This window comes from Montipora foliosa, chromosome 6, assembly GCF_036669935.1.
Source record: "Montipora foliosa isolate CH-2021 chromosome 6, ASM3666993v2, whole genome shotgun sequence".
Classification (NCBI taxonomy): domain Eukaryota; kingdom Metazoa; phylum Cnidaria; class Anthozoa; order Scleractinia; family Acroporidae; genus Montipora; species Montipora foliosa.
This window is the reverse complement of record NC_090874.1, coordinates 65,956,765-65,971,764: the sequence shown is the minus strand read 5'-3', so window position 1 is coordinate 65,971,764 and position 15,000 is coordinate 65,956,765. Positions and strand designations below refer to the sequence as shown.

Genomic DNA, 15,000 nt, shown 5'->3' with positions numbered 1-15,000 from the left:
TAACAGCATGAAACATTGGGCTGCCAGCAATAGAATGACATTAAACCTTTCAAAAACGTGGGAAATGCTGATATACGGGAAGACTACCAAGCCCAACCCACAACTGGTTCTTTATATCTTATTATGTCTTATTGTAGTTTAAATTTATATATTTCTCAGAATTTCTCAAGACTCTTTCTTTATATCTTATTGTAAATTTTAATTGTATCTCTAATTCATAATTTCGATTGTAAAGACTCACGTCTGTTGAGTCTGATTTTTTCTAATAAAGAATGATTGATTGATTGATTGATTGATTTATTGATTGATTGATTGATTTACAAAATACCCTGTGCCGATTGTAATTGATGATATGTAGATGAAACCGGCCGTTGCTTTGAAACTCGCAAGAAAGAACATATTAGGAGTGTAAAAACATGTGCTAATGGGTCAAACATTGCGAAACATGCATGGTCATTCGGTCATCGCATTGATTTTAATCATTCTCGAGTTATCGACAAAGGCTCTTTTCGTAAAAGAAAAACTTTGGAGGCTTGGCACACCTCCGCTACGCATACCAAGCATGCTGACAATAATTCTAAGCCGATTCCTAATCAGTATAGCATTCTTTTTAAACAATAGCCACCTTTTTCATACTTTTACTTTGTTCTTCTTATTATCTTTATCTCGCCTTTTTTGCTTATATTTCACTAATTTACATTTAATGTTTTATCCGTGGAAGGCTGTAAATCGACAGCCGAAAGCTTATGTTCCTTTTTAAAACTCTTATCCAGAGAACGTTATTATTGTATTTCAATACAACATATTTTGTTTTTAGAATCTATTGCACTTCATTTTCACAATGAAACTGTTTGAATGCTCTCATGTGGTTTTATCTTTTATCTCATTGATGACTACATACGTATTGTCATGTAAATGTACAACAACCAGCGTTTTAATTCTTTTCTGATTTCCAACAAGGAACCACAGCATGTATAGTGTCCACACTTTTACAACTTGTACGTTATTGTACCTATATTTTTCCTACCAGCGCAGACAATGTGGTGCCTTAGGAGTGCTTATGAAATCTGTTTGGCGTAATTCGAAAAGGGCACAATTTGTGCAAGTCCTAAGCATGTCATCGTCTTTAGCACTTTTTCATGTAGAATGAGCCCTGGGTAAGGGACGGATCTTTGTTGCTTTATCAAACTGGGTTTTAATCTAGTGAATCCCAGATGCTGCTTTGGAGGCAGTGATAATGGCACTGTTTGTTTGATTTGCCCCCATTCTTTGAACTACATTTTTGCTGGTGAAGTTTCAAGTTTCCTGTGCTTTGTCACCTTTAATTTTGTTTCCCAATCCTCCTTGTCTAGTTCACAAACTTCTTGCATCACCCTCGATGTGCCACTTCTCAGTTCAGACAGTAATGCCTCAACTCGAGCAATGCTCAGTACAAGAAAGCTCAGAGGAGAGTAAGAATCATTGTGTGACAAAAAAATTAAGTGAATAAATTTAAAGAATCCTGTATAATACCAGGAGCCCATCCTGGAGCGTGCAACTTCCATACAGCGTCTGTGAAACGGCGTTTTCACAAGTAGGCTTATTTTTAGACTAGCCCTTCCCGCGAATTAGGTCAAAAAACCAAGTCAGTTACGGTTCGGTGACCCTATGACGTCAGCTTAATTTCTTGTAATTGGTCATCGGACTCCTGTGGGAGTCTCATTAGCGGGAAATTCAATCTAAAAATAACCTTACTTGTGAAAACGCCGTTGCACAAGTATAGTTAAGTTGCACGCTCCGGGTAATACATATTTATATTTTTAATTCAGAAGAAGCAGCAATCAAAGGCCTTTGCGAACTGACAGATAAATAAGACTAGTTAAGTCTTGACAGTTCTCAAGAATTGTTGAAACTTCACTCTCTTAAATAACCCTTGCTGAATATTACTCCATGACATACACTTTGTTTAACATGAAGAGATTAAAGAAAATTAATATTTTTATTAATGGTAGGAAAGGATTTCGCGAAAACCGACCGAAGTAAAACTCTCTGTCTACCACTAGCTGATAAGAGTGGGAGGGATGGGTAAAATATGGATCACCGAAGCCACCTTACATTAGTCAGTAGCCCCAAACACAACTGCTAAACAACCACATCAATTACATATGAACCCTATTGCACAATATTGCAATTTGTAACACAATCTGACAAGGTGAAATATTTTGAACAACATTAACAATGCTAGCGTTCGGTAATTATAATTTTGAGGCGCCAAAATCATACAAACGAAATGGAACGACTTCATTGCCATTAGGTATTTCAAACACCATTGTGCCATTTTATATCCAGCGATCGCGATTCCAGAGCTCTAAAGCGTCGCACAATAAGTGTACAAATGCATTTAATTAAGCCACCGTACAATGTGGCTTCAAGTCAAATCAAAGCCTGATGTAGATCGTGAAAAATCGGTAAATTATTTTTGCTTGTTACACTTGTTAATTTGCGACTGCTTCTTACTAGACACTTACAATTTTTCAAAGAATTAAACACGAATTCTTTTCATTATTCTAGCTTCGGATTGCTTGGGTTCTCACTATCCTCCATCTTTGTTTCCACGCCTAAAGCAATCACAGTTCATGTGAGAAAAGCACCAATCAAAAGCACTTATTAATTCGGATTGCTTGGGTTCTCACTATCCTCCATCTTTGTTTCCACGCCTAAAGCAATCACAGTTCATGTGAGAAAAGCACCAATCAGCGGTCTTTTTAGATCACCAGGGTGTGCCAGGGTCTTCTTCCGACCCGCCGCTATGTTGAAAGCCGAGAAGACCCTGGGAGCAAGGTTGGGTTCAGCATTAAAAAAGCACCTACCTTGAACGCGTAACTATTCTAAAGATATATCATGCAGTGAGTATCGGCCTTCCCCTACTCGAATAACTTTTCTTTCTTTTTTTAGACCTTCAACAGTTATTTTGATTATTGTTGGCGGAATGGTGTACTCGGGAGTCAATATGAACGAAATAACGATGATGGTTCTCATCTGCATTCTCGTCATTGCATACATAATGGTGTGCTTATTTACCTCACAGACCTTCCAGTTAAAAGTGTCTAAAATATTAACGTTTGTTTTTGCTGTGATCATGTGCATTGTTTTCATCGGAGTTGCTGTTCAGGTCTCAAGGGAATTACGAGAAACAGGAGCTGAATCAAGAGTAGAAACAACTTCTAAACCAAACATGACAGCTTTTCACGATTCTCAACCTTTAGAGAGTCAACTACCTGTTAGTGCCAGTTCACTTTATCTAGTTGGATTGTCTGGCATGTTTATCGCTGCAGCAATATTACACCCAAAAGAGTTTACATGTCTCTTGCACGCGGTGTGGTATCTCCTGTGTCTGCCCTCTGGTTATCTTCTTCTGACAATCTATTCCCTTTGCAATCTAACGGACAGGTCATGGGGTATGTTATTTCACGTTAAATACTATCATTATTTAAATATGATTTCAATAGGAGGTTTTCACAATACGTCATCGCCGCCAAGAGATTTCTCATTAGCTCTTTTTGTTCGTCCGCCAGCAATTGTGAACTGCAGCAATGTTATCTGTGTCACTAGAGATTGGTTCCAAACCACCTATAGTACGGTTTTAAAATTATTCCATGAGCGCACGTCTACCGCCGCAAATTTTCACCTTGGTATCACTTAGCGATATAATACATTTCATAGGTCAATAATTAATATAACAGAGATTTACAGCGCCAATGAAAAGGCTAGTTATCATTTCCAAACCCTTTAGCCCTCATCCAGATATTTTTGGCTCATTATACAAGACAGGGAAAAGAATAGACCAATGTTGCACGCCAATGCAAGTCTTTCCGGGTTAGGATAAAGATTGTTTGTGCATTTCATTTGCATGATGATGTAGCATTTACTTTTAAATGATATGGGTGTGTTTTCGCGACATTCGCTGTCTCGCCTAATGTTCCTGAAGGTGTTTTGTTGGAGACTTCGTGAAGCGACTTAAAAATGATACGTGTTTTCTTGGGTAAGATTATATTTCATTTTGAATAATATGGCTTCCCTTCGCTTGCCACAGACGTTTTGTAGGAGGAATGAAAATAGCACGCATGTTGTATTTTAGATTTGACAGCCCTGTCAAATGAATACCCGCAAGAGACTCCTCAATGGCCGTGTTTGACGAGCGGTTTTTCAGGTCTCTTAGCGAGTGACAACCGAAAATTCCATGAAAACGGTCCCTTTTCCAACTCGCTTAAAGGTAAGCGAGTCGGCAAATTTTAGTAGAATTCTCATTAAATTTAAGCTACCAAACTAGATGGCTTAAGCGAGTTGGCAATTGCTTTCGGCCAATGAGGAGTCGCTTGCGACTATTTAAATCGGAAATACAACAGGCGTGCTATTTGTTGTATTTTTATTATTTTCATTATTGTTTTAGCACATGCCCTCTCCTCATTTAATTTAACCCGTGAAAACACGTATCAATTTAACGTTGCTTAACAAAGTCTTCAAACAGTCCACTTTCAGGAATGCTAAGCGAGACAACCGCTGTCGTGAAAACACGGCCATTGGCCGAAATTACCCACTCTCTTAAGCTACCTGGTTTGATTGCTTAAATTTAAGTGAATTCTATTTAAGTTTGTCGACTCGTTTAACTTAAAGCGAGGTGGGAAAGGAACTGTTTTCACAGGATTTCAGGTTGTCAATCGCTAAGCGACCTGAAAAACCGCTCGTGATCATTCCCAAAAGACTTAAACACGAAGGTGCACTATAAAAGGGGTCGCTTCAGGCTCTGTTTTTGTTCGAATCCATTCACGCGCGACTGATAATCCAAGATGGCGATCAACAAACAGCAACACGGAGACGAAACTTTTCAAAGATATTACCAGAGTGAAAAAAGTGACCAAGGAAGGAAGACAAGAACGACAGCTAAAATATTGTAACATATTACGGAGCTCTTTGATGAGTCCACGTTTGATTGTTAAATCATCCGCATGCGCCTCATTCTCGTCACCTGAGCATCGGATCGACCCAAGGCTCTGGGAAACTCTATGCAGGAGAACATGCGCCGTAAGATTGTTATGGCCAAAAATTGGCTATTTGAACCTTACGGCGCCTACTCACTCCTGGTGCTAAGATGAATGCACCAATTAGAGACGCTTTTGATTGTTCTTCACGAAAACCATTGAGAAGGCACTTTGTTTTACGAAAATTTGGTTTTATCAACGGAGTTGATAATGTAAATTGGCCACCGTACAGAGATTCTAAAAGCTGACGTTTCGAGCGTTAGCCCTTCGTCAGAGCGAATCGATGGATTCGCTCTGACGAAGGGCTAACGCTCGAAACGTCAGCTTTTAGAATCTCTGTACGGTGGCCAATTTACATTATCAACTCCGTTGATAAAACCAAATTTTTGTATACTACTTCCCCACCGACGCAGCACCACAGTTTCTTTAGAAACTACCCCTTCATTCACTTTGTTTTACGGTTTCCCAGAGCTCTTCTCTCCTTCAGTCAAGAGGAGAGCTCTGGGGTCGAGATTGCATGCGCCTAAGGTACCACGCCTTTTGCAGTGCGTCTCCCTGTTTAAACTGGGCACAGCATTGAATTAGTCGAATTGGTCTATACCTTAAAAACGTACGAAAAAGGTGAAATTCCTTTAATTAAGGTTACGTTTGAATTAGAAATTACAAACTGTTTTTAGTCTTCTCGTAAAACGATGAAAAAATTTCAAATACCTTTGAAGGCTTTGAGATCCACTGATCGTTGATGGAAGTTGTATCCTATCTTTGCTTATAAAGTTTCTTTTTGCTGTCCCCTTTAAGGAACAAGGGAGGGGAAAACTGTGACAGAAGGTGAAGAATGGCACAAAGTGTTATTGAATCGCTTAAAGAAGCTCTGTTTATGCTGTTACCAAAACCGAAATGAACCGAGTCAGGTTCCTCAAGTCTTCAGCCAGGAGCATAAAGCCGAAGGTAGCAAGGTACGCCCAAGGTAGATTGGGGTCAACCGTTTTTAGTTGGTTGGGTTTTTTTCGTGTTCTACTGGGAAAAAAAACCGTTTTCGGTTGGTTTGGTTAATTAACCTTTTCAACCGGCATCAAACTAGGTTGAGACGGTTGAAAAAGCATTGGCAGCAACCACTGTCGTTTACGCGGGCCATTTAAAGTCGGCCGCCGGCTCCTTCCGTGTTGGTTTCCTTCAACTTGTCAACGCTGAGAAGTGTGGTAATAACTATTCCCAGGAGTTACCGCGTCTCAACCGAAAACGCTTTGAAAAGGGTTCTATTGGGAAACCTCAACCTAACAGTTGATCTCGATCTTAGTATTTGAACGGGGAAAGGAGGATCGCAGCATAATAGTGAAAAAACAGTATTGATTGCACAACTGAGCGGAGCCATTTCTGGTCTGCCATTTCTGATGTCTTCCTCCTGTTAAAGGGAACCTACAGTATGCGACACCCAGGGAATGCAAAAAGGATAAAACGCAACTAAATGTTTTGAATCAAAAGAGAAAAAAGAAACGATTTTCTTCTAAATCCGACAAAACTTGAAATAAATGTATATATTTCATTCATGGAGTGCTTTCACGGGAACACATGAGCCCAATAAATTGACCCGCCGTCAACTGAGTGCTTTCATAACTCATTTGGTAGAGCATTGCACTGACATCGAAGAGGTCATGGATTCGAATCCCGTTAAAGCCACCTTGAATTTTTCAGGTGTCTACAAAATGACAATTGGGTCACTTGAAAAGATCTACTTTATAAAGCAAACGATTTAACTTTGTTTTAAGAGTGTTGTTTTCTTTTGCAATTACTTGGCAAGAATCTGATAAATTGACACCATCACATGAAAGATAACGTTGAGATTGGTTATCTGTCCAAGTTTGATGCTTTCAGGTCAAACCGGAGACCAAGTTACAAACATAGTTAAAAATCCATACAAACACTCTCTAAATTTAAGGCTGCGTCCCCCAAAACCATGTAAACTCTTAAAACGTTTTACGAAAAGGAAAGGAAAGGAAAGGAACTTTATTTAAGTGTCTAGTCGTTCTAGCGCTGGGGCGCTAATTGGGGACACTTTAAACTGAAATTAACAATGAAAGTAAATCAAGTCAAATGTTGGATTTCTTTAATATTCGTAAAGATAGGGAAACAAAGTGATTTTGGCCCACCTATGTCCAAATAGTAGGTCCAAGACAGGATTTTCCAGTTGTCCCAAATCTGGTATGGTACATATAAACGCTGAGCCACTTTCGATTTGTTTTTTACCACAATATTCAAAGCCAAAGAAAGTTTTTATTTCAGAGCGTGACCAAAATCATGACACAAAAAAGAGCAAGCGTTGTCTATAACTTTCTCGCAATATGATTGGTTTATTTCCCAAGATGGGCGTTCCTGATTGGTTATTACATTGCGTGACAAATTGACGCGAGCATGACGGGTGCAGCATTGTCTGACTCTTATCGACAACGGCAAATTACTCAATCAGATTGCGGGTGCAAACAACATCATCTCTCCATGGAACTATCTGGAAAGTTTCGCTTTAACGTCATTTGAAATGCTGTAACGTGATCGGGCAATTGAACATTTTACTGCCCATATTTAGAGTTTCCTTGGCGGAAATAAGAAGAAGGTTTGTTTTAATCTTGCCAAACATTGATCCGTGAAACAGATTGCAAACACTTTTTCAAAGTCATAAGAAGGTCGCTCTATGTCCAGAAATGCACATGTGATGCACTCCCATTTTGATAAGGGTCACGAAGTGTCCCATTGCTCTTCTCCGCAGCTTCAATATTTATTAAACTGTGATTCGTAAGAGAGGACAAACGGCGAAAATTATCCTAGCTCCTATAACACCTATCATGTTTATTGTTGGAAACACGTAGCAAGTACTTAGACTTATCGGGACACTTTGTGTTGGAGATCTAAATTAGGAGTGCATGCAATACGTACATTTCTGGATATAAGCACCCAAAGGGCGAGAGCGCAGCTGCTGACAGTGCACGATACCCTCTCTTTTCGTGCTTCGTAGATTCACGATTCCTCAGACCAAACCAAGAACGAAGAAATTGTCGTCACCATTACAGAAGCGGAAGGTGTCAAAACGGAAGGCGCGAAAATTCAAGACATTAAAACCTACAAATCTTCCAATGGAAAATCGAAGGAGATGAGGTCAGAACGACTCTCGCGAACCACTTTCCTGTCTGAGAAAGGTGTCGGTGTTCGGACAACAGACCACGAAAATGACAGTCTAAACATTCGTAACCGAACTGTGTACTCCGTCGATGAAATTCCAAAGAAGAAAAGAGCGATCAATACCTCAAGAAAAGTAAAAACTAGAGAATCTACAGTGCTTACCGAAGGACAGTTGAAGAACTCTCTCACTTTATGTGAGCAGGCAGTCCAAACTGAGGAATGCCTAGATGATCAAATTTTATCGGTTTTGTGTCTTGAAGAGAGGACCATGCCACAGAAGTTAGCATTTTCAGATGAAAATCGGATTTTTCCACAATCTCAGTCCAGCAGTGCTTCTTTAAGTCCAATGAGTATTGCTAATCCCTCTTCATACAATTCATTTCTGGCAAAGAATGGAAACGAATCTAAAGAAATTAAACATGATCCTTTAAATATCCCGTCTCAGTTAAGTAAAGAACAAGGAAGGCGAGAAGACCACATAGAAACCTCTCCATATTCAGCTGTGTCTGCATTAGTCTCCGCCTCGACATCGATCATGACTGATATAGACGCAGATCAAAAACAAAGAAGTGAAGATTATTCGATGATGACATCGTTCACGCCATTGGCATTTACTGGTAAGTATATTTAACAATTATTCCATGAACGTGCGTTGGATATGAGATGGTAAATAGCCAACGAGGCGCGTAGTTGGCCACATAACCAGTCTCATATCCAACAAGCGCGAATGGAATAATTGTTTTATTAAATTAAGTACGAAATACGAGCGAAAAAAGAAAGAAAATCCGAGCGAAATTGAAAAGGCTTGATAAAGATGTGATGTTGTGTAATACCTTGTGGTCAGACAGACGTAGGCTCATCACAAAAACACTTCTGGCCTTTTCGCGTACTTTTAAAGGTCGGAATTGATCCAAAGTTTCTGCAAAAAATTTTTTTTTTTTCATTTTTGGCTTTATTCAGAGAGAAATTTCGCTTTCTAGCGAAAACGTTTTTAGCGCAATCATTTACCACATAAGGTCAAACTAAGGTGTATGAGCTGATAACCGAGATTGAGTGAACCAATCAGAACACGCGAAATGCATCACTTTATAATCATACTTAATCGATTCTTTTAATTTATCATTATTCTATTCAACTAACGACTCTGTTAAATACTCAACCATAGAATCAAGAGAATGACGAAGACAGAATTACTTGGATTGAACACTCTTGGCCTCCACAAACATTTGCAATGTGTCTGCTAAGTTCGTCTGGTGTTAAGATGCACGCAAGACACATTACCCACAGGACGAAGTGCTCACTTTATCTCTCAGAGAGATAGTTCGTATCTGACGAACTAAGTAGACTCAGCCCGAGTTTTTCCCGGCGATCTTTATTTATGTTCTACCACTGACAAAAAAAAAACGCCTGGCCGATTGTTCTTAACATTTTCGTTTGTCTAGGTGATCGGCCCGAATCAGCGCTGAAAAAGGAAGCTTCTTACTCGAATCTCAACCAACCGGTAGAACGATGGTTGACTGAAGCGGAATTTTTGGTGAGACAACCTTAAAAAGATCGTGAATAATGAACTTGAATTTATGCTTCGTGGAACTGGAGCGAGGCTGAATTAATATGCAGCACGGGAGTTTCGGGCTTTCAGACTTTTAAACTCGTGTTTTGTGTATATAATAAGCTGCATTTACACTCTAAATTTTTAGTTAAGCCAGGGAGTAAATGACGTCACTTTCCCATAGGGTCCAATCGGTCAGCTTTGAACGTGAGTAATAGCGGACCATGAAATCTAAAACTTACACTCAAAATAAAAAGCCTTTGATAAAATATAAAGCTCAAAATTTTGCGAGATCAGGTGCCAAGCAAATACTCGTTCAAATTCGGAAGAGATAAAAGGAAGTGATTTTCTTTTTCATCATAATGGCACTACTCTAATACTAGAGGTTTAAAAACCTAAAAACCTCTAGTATCAGCAGCCAATTCAACCCACATATAACAAAGCGGCTGGGAATCTAACCCGAGCGACATTGGTTGGAGGCGAGTGCTCTCGGCGCCATCCACCTTCCCTCAGGCACGCACCTTACTTACTTGTGACTATTACGCTGCATTTTAATTGCGTCTATTCAATGCCCTCTGTTGTTACGGCGGGCAACGGATGATATGTATTGCATATTCAATTATTCTGACAATTTTTCCTGCAGAAATCCTTAAATACGTATTCTAAAGTTTGAGGGAAGTTTCTCAAGTATATGAGTTTAAGTCACAGAGAAAGATTCTTTCTATTAAATCTTTTAAACTACTGTGACATAGCCCTTGAAAATGTGAAAGCGTATGTTTTCCTCCATGCAGTAGAACATGTTATATTTTTCAAGATCGAGTGAAGCCCATATCACTGCTGTATATGTTGACGGTCAAATCCGGTCTCCAGGTTGAATCCGTTTTTACCTGGGTTAAATTGATCCTCATTTTACGTAGGTTGAATATGCACTCTACCTACTTAACAGCAGCAATCACCCCCCCCCCCTCCCCCCCCTCCCCCCCCCCCCCCCCCTCCCCCCCCCCCCCCCCCCCCAAAAAAAAAGGATTGAAAACACCTATACTATCCCTCAAGTTCTGTTTTACGCATCTCTCTTAATGTTTCTCATTATGTTATCGGTTAAATGACCTGTTCTAAGAACTTAACAGTAATCGAACTCGGACCCTCCAGATCTAATAGTATATACCATAACGACAAGCATGCTCAACCCAACACAGTTCTTTTCGTTATTTACTATTGTATAATAAAATGAATTGATATCCATGTATAATAATCCTAACCTGACCCTAATTTTAAGTTTCTTCAGTTCATTTGAGTGCGTATTCAACCTAGGTAAAGTAAGGATAACCAGTTACGCTGAAAACGGATCTACTGGCAACATATATAGAATGAGATTGATGCAGAATCTGAGTTGAACTTTAATTCAGAGTATAATATTTTTCGTTCATTTTGTCACTGCAGAATTATGCAAATAATTTTCGTCAGCATGGATATGACACCATGGAATTTTTGCCTGGAATGACAGAAAAGGTAAACTAATATATCCACACACGTACACGTTCTTTAAAGGTAATAAGGTATAAATTAAATAACTAAAAAAGAAAACATGTCATTAACTTAATTATTAAATTCTTCGAGAGCCTTTGAAAATGTGACCGGCACTTTCTTAACAGGATCTTGAAAGTATTGGCATCAAGGAGAGAGGACATCGCATGAGACTCCTGCGAGAAATCAAGAAAATCCCACGGGTAGATATTGAAGAGGGCATTCCGGTAAGTCATGGATAGGAGCCTCGAAACTTTTTTCTCAAAAGTGGAACTGAACGGATTACACCACTATTAAAATTACATGTAAAATGTCAATTAAGATTTTTGCATCTTGTAGGACAGTGTTGAAGACTGGTTGAAAGAACTTGGTCTGGGTGAATATTGGCCCACTTTTGAAAGGAGAGGATACAAAGAGCCAAGCGATTTGGAAGATTTAAAAAACATGAAAAGAGATGGCTTAAAGGAAACGTTTAACATTTGCAAGACAGGCCATTTCAAGAGATTGTCATCTGCGATTCGGAAGCTTCAATATCCTAATCAAGGTAATAAATGGCTTACTAAAAACGCACTATTATACCCTTACATTACACATTGGTCAGTTCTACTCAGTCTTGCACAGTTAACGGCAATAAAAATGTCGAAGTCTAGGCATCTGTTCAGATTTTATTTCTTTCTTTGCCTGTAATCAACACCTAGTTTCTGCCCTTTGTTCTCGGTCTCTGTTCCATGTGATATCTTTGTGTTTAGTGTCGTAATTCCAACCATATGTAAATTCATGTCGCTAACCTCGTATATATATCGAATTCAAATCGTTTTCATTGTATCACTCGCTCTTCATCCTAATCGAGCAATTGGTAAGTGTTTTTTCTGTCTCCGTTATAAAGTTGTACTCGTCGGATTCGTTGTAACATTTCACTCACTTTGTTTGTATTTTTTTTAGGTATTTACCAACCTTTTGCGTTAAATACAATTTCTGATTTTAAGAAGTTGTTTAGTAATCGTTTATCCCTGGTCCTCGCCATTTCAGCATCTTATAGTTAACATTCTTTCGTTCTTGTGTCAACAATTGTTTAAACACGTCCCACGAAACATTGCATGGTCAATAGATACGGTTAGGATATTTGGTCAAGTTCTTAGCAATTGGACGAAAATACCATTCTACTTGTATTTTCTGAATAATTTCAGGAGCGTAGACAGTCTCTGGGAGAAAGAGGGTCATTTCCCACACTCTTTTCCCCGGAACAGTCGGATACACAATTGCAATTTCCCGAATTCTCCACTGGATATTTAAAAAAATTAAAATAAATAGCAGAATTCCATGCCGTCATCTATTCTGCCGTCTATTTTTTCGCAGTTAAATTCTTTGTTTTGTTTTTCAAGGGGGGGGGGGGGGGGGGGTCACGGATCCTGAATAGAGATAGATAAAATCTTTTGCTTGCCGACAACAGTAATTTGTTGATTTTGAGAAATTTTAACTGTATTTTCCTATGAAAAAAGTGAGTTCAGCCTACCTGCGGATGACTGCGATTTTTTCCGAGTATCTTTGACTCGTCGTTTCTGTTTTTCATATAACGCTTTAGCTTTTGCCATCTCCTGTACTTTTTTATTTTAGGACAGAAGAAAATCCGTCTAACGCGCCGTGAAATCGATCGACTTCCTTTAGGCTACCTGGATGATATCGACCCCAACGAGTGCGCATTTTGGCATGGGTTACGTGAAAGGTGTCTTATTCCTGAGCTCTCTGCTTTTGACCAAACCTCGAGCCTCAAGGAAAAACTCGTGGAGCTTCGAAACACGTCATTAGTGGTGTTCGCAGTCGCAAATGCACTGTGGATGATCATTATACTGACTTTGGTTCAACAAAAGGACCTTAAAGTATTGGGTGTTGATATTATAGGACTTGGTTTCCTTACTATCTATGGGTGTATCTTTGTCATACAATTTCTTGCCCTTTTGTGTCATCGTTTTAAAACCGTAATTCATGTTTTAGCACGTACACCTTGGAAAATAAGTCCAAAAATTGGAACCAATCGTGTTTCTCCAGCTTAAGCCTTCGGGCGTTCGTGCTCAGAAATGTGAACAGACCTTATCCCAGATAACTCGCTTTGCGGACAAAATATTTTGAGGCTGGTGTGCGGAATATTTTAAACACCTCTCCGACAGGCTCACCCAGGCTTCTATTTTCTTACCAACTGGCTATTACCATGATAAACTGTGTTACTTTCAAATAAAATTAGGCAGAGCTATTGTTATGGTCTTCTTACCTCATTCCGGCTCAGAGCTCTGTGCCGTTGGAAGTGTAAAGAAATACTTAAGTGTGGACTACCAAAGTCAACAGCATTGTTTAAAAGGCCCAGTTTACACGTTGTAACATTGATACAATTATTCTCGTTGGATTTCTCTTTAAATTGTTGGAACAATTAAACAGTACCGAGTATTCCGGTCTAATATACGCAAGTTTAGGCTTACATTCATTCCGCTTTTGCGCTAAGCTTTTCAATTTAACTAAGCTTACATGCCTTTAATAAAGTATAGGCGAGATATTTACGAAGGAAAATTCCCTTGCTTTTCATTAAGGCCTTAATCCTTCTATTACTGCAAAACGCACATGTTATAACTGGGTGGAAGAGTCTGTAACGTTAGAAAATAATAAACGTAGACTTGAGTTCTACGGTTGCAACGAGTTCTTTAAGCATTAAGCAGTGTAGCATTGTCTTGCAACTTGAATCGCAACGGTTTGCAGCACCAGCCAATGAAAATGTTCCTTTAACCTCACGTGATAATCGAAACGAAACAAATTGCATGAAACGTTTCCTAGTGTAACAACAGTAAAATAACTTGTTTCGTAATGTGAGAACGTTTGTAGAAATGGCGTTGCGAGACATGTTGTGCGAAAAATTGAAAAGTGTAACAGTGCCTTAATGCATTAGGGACCTTTAAACAGTAGGACGAGGACGACTACGAGTACGAATTTTTATTACTGAGCACGCGCACTTCAAAAAATGTCTGTCTCCAAACCTTATGCACATGCGCAGTACGGAAAACTCGTGCTCGTGGTTGTCCTCGTCCTCCGGTGTAAAGGTCCCCATTATCACCAGAGCAGGTCGCTAATCTTATAAGGAGAGCTGCTAAACGATCTTGTCTCTTGAATCCAATGCACACCTCGGTGGTTTTTGAGGTCATAGATATACTGCTGCTGGTGATCACGAACATATGATTAACTTGACATTTGAATCTTGTGAATTTGCATTCACCTGAAAGGAGGCATTACTGCGACCATTGCTGAAAAAGTGCGGACTCGACATTGCGCTTAAGAACTTTCGCCCAGTCAGTAACCTCCTTACGTCTCCAAACTATCGGAGAAGGCGATCTATCTAGCTCACCGATTATATATTTCTTGCATATGACCGTTCCTGTCCGCATAGAAACAATACAATGGCGCTCAGTCGCCACTGCTGAGAGTGAAAAACGACATTCTCTTAAATATTGGGGCGCAAAAGGTCGCCCTCTTAGTGCTTCTTGATCTTAGCGCTGTTTTTGATATCGTTCGGCACAAATGGAATGGCGCAGGGGTGAGAGGACTCGCCTCCCAACAGTGTGGCCAAGGTTCGATTATTATTATGATTATTATTATTATTATTATTATTATTATTATTATTATTATTATTAATTTTACTTACCAGGCATTAGCTTGAGAAAGATAATTTTAGTTGCATCAAAGTATTAGGTCACACAG

The 15,000-nt window shown here is 39.3% G+C and overlaps 1 protein-coding gene across 1 annotated transcript in view; it reads left to right on the top strand.

Moving 5' to 3' along the window:
• LOC138008189 (uncharacterized) overlaps positions 1 to 14,017 on the top strand; it is a 31,572-nt gene extending 17,555 nt beyond the window's left edge. Inside the window, exons 9-16 of the mRNA XM_068855421.1 lie at positions 2,935 to 3,437; positions 5,817 to 5,974; positions 8,026 to 8,806; positions 9,632 to 9,723; positions 11,179 to 11,247; positions 11,391 to 11,489; positions 11,602 to 11,806; positions 12,877 to 14,017. Of these exons, the coding sequence (XP_068711522.1) occupies positions 2,935 to 3,437; positions 5,817 to 5,974; positions 8,026 to 8,806; positions 9,632 to 9,723; positions 11,179 to 11,247; positions 11,391 to 11,489; positions 11,602 to 11,806; positions 12,877 to 13,313 (2,344 nt within the window). The 3' untranslated portion in view covers positions 13,314 to 14,017. The remainder of the gene's footprint in view (positions 1 to 2,934; positions 3,438 to 5,816; positions 5,975 to 8,025; positions 8,807 to 9,631; positions 9,724 to 11,178; positions 11,248 to 11,390; positions 11,490 to 11,601; positions 11,807 to 12,876) is intronic.
• The last annotated feature ends 983 nt before the right edge of the window (positions 14,018 to 15,000 follow it).